At 37.0% G+C, this 7,115-nt stretch overlaps 1 protein-coding gene across 1 annotated transcript; it reads left to right on the top strand.

Moving 5' to 3' along the window:
* The first annotated feature begins 2,865 nt into the window (after positions 1 to 2,865).
* On the top strand, positions 2,866 to 4,026 carry map1lc3c (microtubule-associated protein 1 light chain 3 gamma). The gene is made up of 4 exons (XM_088934093.1): positions 2,866 to 2,947; positions 3,048 to 3,103; positions 3,196 to 3,302; positions 3,725 to 4,026. Exons 1-4 carry the CDS (start codon positions 2,866 to 2,868, stop codon positions 3,924 to 3,926), a joined length of 447 nt encoding a protein of 148 aa, XP_088790219.1. The 3' UTR covers positions 3,927 to 4,026.
* Positions 4,027 to 7,115: the final 3,089 nt, after the last annotated feature.

Genomic DNA, 7,115 nt, shown 5'->3' with positions numbered 1-7,115 from the left:
CTCCCAAAACCACCATTAAACTGTCAGATTTAATTATATCACCAGGTGAACCACTGTAGGTATTTAATGTGCCTTGAGCTAAGATGGGCACTTTAGTGTGTTATTTTCATGTCCTTTAATGTCTCTTCCCAGATTTTTAATCTGGCTGCTCTTTTTAAATTTTTTTGAAGCGTTTTATGGAAACTTTAGACAAAAGCAGATCACAGGCTCAGTACTGGAAGTAAGTGACTGCAGTAACCTTTGCACACACCATGCAAGGAAAATCACAATGATGAAAATCACAATGATTAGGTGCATTACCCTGGATAACAGCCCTCAAACATTAGAGGCCAACGTATACTGTGGCAGTGGAGATTTGGATAACTGCAGCGCAGGTTCAAAGTTCAGCAAGCACATAAAGAAACTGTAAGACTGTGAGTTACCAAATACCAATCATAAATATACATAACCAAAGCAATGCCAAAATGTGTACCCTAGTTAAAAGGCGATAGGTTCCACAAACAGGGATTACAAAAAAAAGAAAAGTCTGAGAATGAACTTTTTTCTATTGGTGGGTAAAATATTTTAATAATGTCCTTAATTAAGCTCAGTATGTCATTTGATTCTATATATTCCCCTCTCCAACAAGTGTGTAACTCCTCTGGGTTACATTGTTTGCTTTGTTCTTAGTTAAGCTTGCATTGTTATCTCACCATTCCTGGGTGACTAGGGGACTTATCACCAGCAGAGCTGGCATTTCCTGCTCTTTTGCAAAGTGGTTTACAACAGTTGCAGTAGGTCACAGGGAACACCTGAAATTTCTTGACTTTTCAGAAACTCATTTCATGCCTAACATTTTATTTAAGAAACATTTCCATACATATATCTCTGCTTTTAGGTTTATAAACAAGGTCTACCATGTCAATAAAAAATCGCATTTGACTGCAAAAACCTGTGTGCTCTGGCCTTTATTCTTTATATAGACAAAGATGTTTAAAAATCTTGGTTTTATGGACCACCACTCCACCATTTATGTAATATATTTGCATGTTTTTCAATACTTGATTGTCATAAAAACTAGTTGCATGGAATTTGGTATAGTGAGCCCATACAATTAAAAGACATTCATACAAATATGCAACATTGAGCCAATAATAAACAGCATCCATCCAACACATCTTCACATACCATCCTAAACACACACCAGTAATAAAAGACAACCTTTTAAAAATATATACTCTCCCTTATTGGGTGAAATTCTTTCATACTCTTTGAATTTAATTTAAGGATGGCCTTCAGACTGTAAATACTGAACTCTGATAGGAGGAGACTAATTTGGGCCCACAGAGCACACGTTTAAGGCAGTCCTTCAGTAAATTATGAAAATGAAATGAAAATCACTCCAGAAATGGACTATCTATAGATATAAGTGTTTAATACAGAAGTCAGTGCGGCATTCTGTAAGACCTTCCTGTTGAGAAGAGAAAACAAAAAACAGAGTTTTTCAGCTCACACAAATCATACTGGCAAATTATATCAGAAGTCCCACTGAATATTCTGTTTCTTTCCTCATGAGAATGTACACTATGAACCTACAAATCCTAAATTCCACAGGCCATTGTTATGCCATTCTTAATGTTCAGAATTAATGCACTAATAATGTTCTGATATTAAGATCTAATTTTTGTACAATGTGTTATGGAAGTTTGTAACAAGCTACCCAGCCATGTCGTCAAAAAAGCCAAAGCTAATATCCTGGCTAAGTGAGACCATTGAATTACTTAGTGATTAGCAACCAAATGAGTCAGTTTAGCTGAACAGCCTTTTATCATTGTCAAAATTTCTAATGTTTCTGAATTTCTGGCTTCTAAAATAATGTTTAAAAATTAAATCTAAATTATAATGACAGTAGTAAAAAACAGATTCTGCTGTCTACACAGCTTTGTTATAATACCATGAGACTTCTGAGGACAATTTTAAAGTGCCGTTTCTGGTTTATAGTGATTAAAATTTACTGAAATCACGGGGAGTGTAATTTTCATTTGGCTCTTCTGTTAAAACCTATTGTAAATTGTTTTTTCAGCTGCAACACTGGTCTGTTAGACCTATCCAAGTAATGCTGAAATGCAGGATCGGTAAGTATTCTAAGCCCGGTACTTCAACAAAAACTGCTTGCTTGTAAACTCAAACTCCCTCTGCTTAAAACCTCAAAATAAATCTCAGTGGGCTCTGTTCAAGACCTATGTTTCATATACTTTCAGAAAAGATTCTATGAATAAACATAGGTTACTCTAAGACATTCAAATTCTACTCGAAGTGAATTTACTACAAATAGGTTTAACGAAAGACTAACATAACTCATACAATACCTTGTCTGTTATCTGAGCGAATCTGAATACATAATGAAAACAAATCCTAGATTTATTTCCTCTGTATGATCTCCAATATATAAACTCTATTTTGAGGATGGAGTAATTGCAATTTAGGTGAACGCCTAAAGAGGTTACTGTAAGACATTTAAATTCTACTCGAAGTGAATTTACCTCTAAACTCAGAAACAGATTTTGACGAAAGACTAATAAATGCAGTTTGTAATGTTCAAATGTACATTACCCCTTTTCTATCTAGTAGATGACATACCTTTAAATTTAAAAGTTTGCAAACAATACGTTGTTGCATTTTTTTCTGGAAAGTAAGAGTGTCCGATTACCACCAAAAAACGACCAATGCAGCCAATGCAATTAGCGACGGACTATTTACACGGCCACGCCGCGAAATGACGTCAGCGCGAACAGGGCATTTAAATTCGGCCAGCTAGCTAACCTCCTACAATTCCAGTGTTATGATAAGCAAGGCAATTTCAGGTTAGTGGAATCGCCTATCAACATGCCTCCTTCGGAAAAAAGCCAACACGCCAAACCCTTCAAGCAAAGGAAAAGCTTGGGTGAGTTCGCTTCTTCAATGCGATGTAAGCCCTCCTTTACTTGGGAATAATGCTGTTCTCTCTCTCTGTCTTCCTAGATGCAATTGTGTGTTCCAAGGTGATTTTATTACGTCTCTCGTTCCAGCAACCAGAAAGGAGGAAGTTGCGGGGATTCGGTTAAAATTCCCGACTAAGATTCCTGTGAGAACTCTTTCTGAACTTGTTGCAAACTTGTTTCGTTTGTTAATTGGACAACTGTTCTTAGTTGGGTTTTTTCCCCTCTTTTTCCGCAGGTGATCGTGGAGCGATACCACAGAGAGAAGTATCTTCCTTCCCTGGATAAAACTAAATTTTTGGTCCCCCAAGAACTTACTATGACCCAGTTTATTACGATAATTAGGTGAGTTATATCTTGGGGTTGAGACTGATTGCGTTCATCAAGCTCCAGCCAGCTTGTTAAAAACCAGATATAATTGAGTTCAAAATCTTGCTTGCAAAAATCTGCGTGCTGTTAAAGGCAAACATTTGCACAGTAGGTCGGGTTTCCTTATCTGCTGAAGTGGTGTTAACTAGTGATTTTCAAGTCTAAGCAGACTTTGAATAAAATTCTGAAAAAGCACTTCGGGGGGGGGGGTTACCCCCCCCTCCACTACTGTGAAAATGTTTTTGGCTTCTCCCATACACGTGCAGCATAAATCATGAAATCGCAACATCAGTGTTTGGGGGAACTACATTTTGCATAAATTACTTGAGCAGTTTTATTGAGAAAGGGACAGAAGACTTATAAATGTTGAAACCTATTTTAACCTGATTGTGTTTCAGAAACCGGATGTCTCTTACGCCAAGTCAAGCGTTTTACCTCCTTGTCAACAACAGCAGCTTAGCCAGCATGTCTCTCACCATGGCCCAAGTGTACAAGGATAACAAAGACGAAGATGGCTTTCTGTATATGACCTATGCATCTCAGGAGATGTTTGGCTCTTGCACAGAGTGTACTGCTGTTGAACTATCAAAGGCCGGATGAAGACAATCCTACAACCTCCGCTTAACTGTAGCATTGGACACATTGCAACGCTGAGGCGTTATTTCAAGGGGGAACATCGGCAGGTCCAGATGATGGCAAACCTTTATGGAGTTTGTTTAAAAAAAAATTTTATGTGCCTGTTTTTGTAATCGAGGTATTTTTAAGGTGGTGTTTTTTTTTCCTTAAGTGAGCAAAATAAATTGTAGAATTCTTGAACCGGTGGGCTGCTTATTCAATTAGTGTTTAATGACCTGATTTGGGATGGCAAGGTAGTTAGCATTGCTGCCTCACAGTGCCAGAACACTGGGTTCAGTTTCTGGGCTGCTATCTACAGTATGTGGAGTTTGTGGGTTTCCTCCCATATTCCAGTGATGTACTGGAGGGGAAACTGTAATGGCCTCTCCTGTGTCCTTGCCTTGTGCCCATTGTGTGCCAGGATAGGCTCTGGCTCCCCTACAGCCCTGGTTTGGGGGAAAAAGATGGTTAGAAAATGGATGGATCTGCTTTGCTCCATCAGCAGTTGCTTTGAATGGGACTCGCAGCATGTGGCTCACCCATGTGCTTTACACTGGTCCTAGTCTTCAAATGACAACCTCTATTTAAATGAAACAAGAGTATTATTAGCAATTTCATGTCTATCAACTTAGTGTAAAATTCTCTTTTTAACACATTAAACAGACGGATAAAAGGTGCATAAACCCACCTGGACTTTTGTTTCCTGCAATGAAGTTAATGTATTTGGAATGAGAACATTTAACCAGTTTGCTTTTCATTGCATTTGCAGAGGTTTACACTGGCTTTCGCCAAAGACGAGCTGCTACGCGCAAAACAGTAAGATTGCAGCTGCTTCTGGTTGGGAAAGAGGTGGACGGTGCACCTCTCATTGTGCCAGAAGATTTTTTTTTTATATTCAGAGAGAAATCTGAGAAGGAAGGACCTCTTGCAATTCAGCTATGGGCTGTTTATAGACCCACGTGCTTTAAAAAAAACAGGCCAGTGCTCATGCAAGCATGAGCATGTGTAGCACACTACTTTCCCCAATAGCAATAAAAAGGGGGCAGCACATGCACTAAAAACAATGCGAACCCAGCTCCACCCTGGGGAAGGATGAGGGGTGAGGGATCTGGCCTCCACACTGGAGAGTTGTGGGTGTTAATTCTGGGTGGGACATGTCTGTTTTACCCTCAAACAACAGCCTTCACTTAGATTGCTCTCCAGTAAATGTGTTGATGCTTAAGTGGGCGCTCTTCAGTTAGTCAGTGCAAGTGAGAATTTGATCACAATTAAGTAAATTGTTCCCAGGCTCAGTACTGGTAAAATAACGGATACAAATTCTTCAAGCATAAAGGTGAGCTAGAAGACGTCTTGTACTTCTTAAGGCCAAAGTTTTGATATATTTGTTTACACGACTCATGCATTTTTAATAATCGAAAGCATTAGAAGACATAGAATGCATACTTTTCTTTACAGGCTGGCCATCAAAGATTACAGCTGGAACCTATCCAAAAAGGTGATTTATGTTGGAAAATAATGAAGAAAAGGAGGCTTCTTGTTCTGGTGTTTTGTAATTGTAATGTACAATACACTTTAAGACAAAAGGAACAGGTGGCTTATTGTACTGTAACTTTACAAACCCTTTACAAACCCTGATGATAAAACAAAACAACATTATGTCATATATAATATATAATGCCCTTCAATTGTATTCATACCCTGATGAAATAGGATCAAATACCAAATAATTGAAAGATTTACAGACTTAATAAAGTTTATTAGCTATTCAAAATAAATTATACAGTAATATTAATAACATTGCACAGAGCAAAGTTTTTAATGTAATAAATACTGTAAGTCCAGAAAACATGAGGGTCATATTTATTTCCAGTACAACCCCATTATTAATATTTTGAAAATCCTGCTCTGGTGGGATTACATTGACACCTCCTGTACTGTGCTCTCATACTTCAGCGGGGAAATTTATGAACATTACTTTTTGTAGAATTGCATTAAGTCCTTCAGATCATTTGGTTTCCACTAGTGAGCTGTCTTGAGTTAGAATCACAAATGCAGATGTAAAAACATAAGCTCTGGATCATTGTCTAGCTGAACTGCTTATTTTTGGCCAAGCTTGAGCTTCTTGAGAAAAAGAACCAGGTTTTTGGCCAAAATATCCGGTGTATTTTGGCATGCATGATTTCTCCGATCTTGACAAGGGTTCCAGGACATGTGGATGTAAAAAAAAAAGGAAATAAAATATATTCCCCACAGTTTCCGAATGGGCAGGAGGGTTTTCTTAACATGATGTAATCATATCTTTTTGTTTTTTGTTCTATGTTGTCTAATACAGTCAGTTAAACATCATGGAGTATACATTCATTGTTTTGTGTTGTCATTTTTGGAACGAAAAGGGATGGTATTCCTAAGGTAGGAAGATCCAGACCAAGAATTATCTTTTGACTTTGAATTTGCTCAGTCTTCTTCAAGCAGCAGATGATTTTGTTCAACACCATGGAGAAAATGTTTATTCAACTGTTCATCACATGTTCACATGTCACTCTAAAATGAAACAACTGGAGCTTTTATAAGGTCTGCTGGGTATATGCAGTGGTTAAATGTTTAAGAAAAGTAACAGGTTAACTTATTTAATGTTTGAATATTTCTGTGACAACTTAAATTGCAATGCAACAAAAATTCCCCTTCAGCTCACATACACTCTGTAATGTATGAACAATAAAAGTAAGTCTGAGAATTTTGTTTATTGAAATTAAAATCAAATGATGTTTTGTTAATGTAACAAAGTAAAAAAAATTAAATCAATTTGATCTCAAATTATGTTTAGTTTATTAAACTCAGATAGTGAAAAATATTCCAATTATTTTCTAAGTGAGTTAAAATCATGTCTGGATATTATGTTTTCAATGTCCTCATCTCTGGAGTATACAGTTTACTTCATTAAATCTGAAATTAGCTTATTTTCATTCATAGATAGGCATGTCAGTTTTGCTACTATTTGTCAAATCCAATTGCATTTATGATCTGCCATTTCACTTCCTTGCTGCTTTAGGCTTTGTATAAAGATTCCAGTAAAATTAAAAAACAACATTAATCCCAATTTTTTCACAAAAAGAGTACTTTGTGAATGTTTCTTCATTTCCACCCAATGATCATCCTGCTCCTTATCCGTTAAGC

The sequence above is a fragment of the Atractosteus spatula genome, chromosome 15 (genome assembly GCF_055471065.1).
Source record: "Atractosteus spatula isolate fAtrSpa1 chromosome 15, fAtrSpa1.hap1, whole genome shotgun sequence".
Classification (NCBI taxonomy): Eukaryota; Metazoa; Chordata; class Actinopteri; order Semionotiformes; family Lepisosteidae; genus Atractosteus; species Atractosteus spatula.
Note: the sequence above shows the minus strand (reverse complement) of the source record. Positions and strands in the feature narration are given on the sequence as shown.

Coding starts and splice junctions, on each gene's coding strand:
- map1lc3c (XM_088934093.1), top strand. CDS start 2,866: ATGCCTCCTTCGGAAAAAAGCCAACACGCCAAACCCTTCAAGCAAAGG. Junction 2,948..3,047: donor GTTCGCTTCTTCAATGCGAT/GTAAGCCCTCCT, acceptor CTCTCGTTCCAG/CAACCAGAAAGGAGGAAGTT. Junction 3,104..3,195: donor AATTCCCGACTAAGATTCCT/GTGAGAACTCTT, acceptor CTTTTTCCGCAG/GTGATCGTGGAGCGATACCA.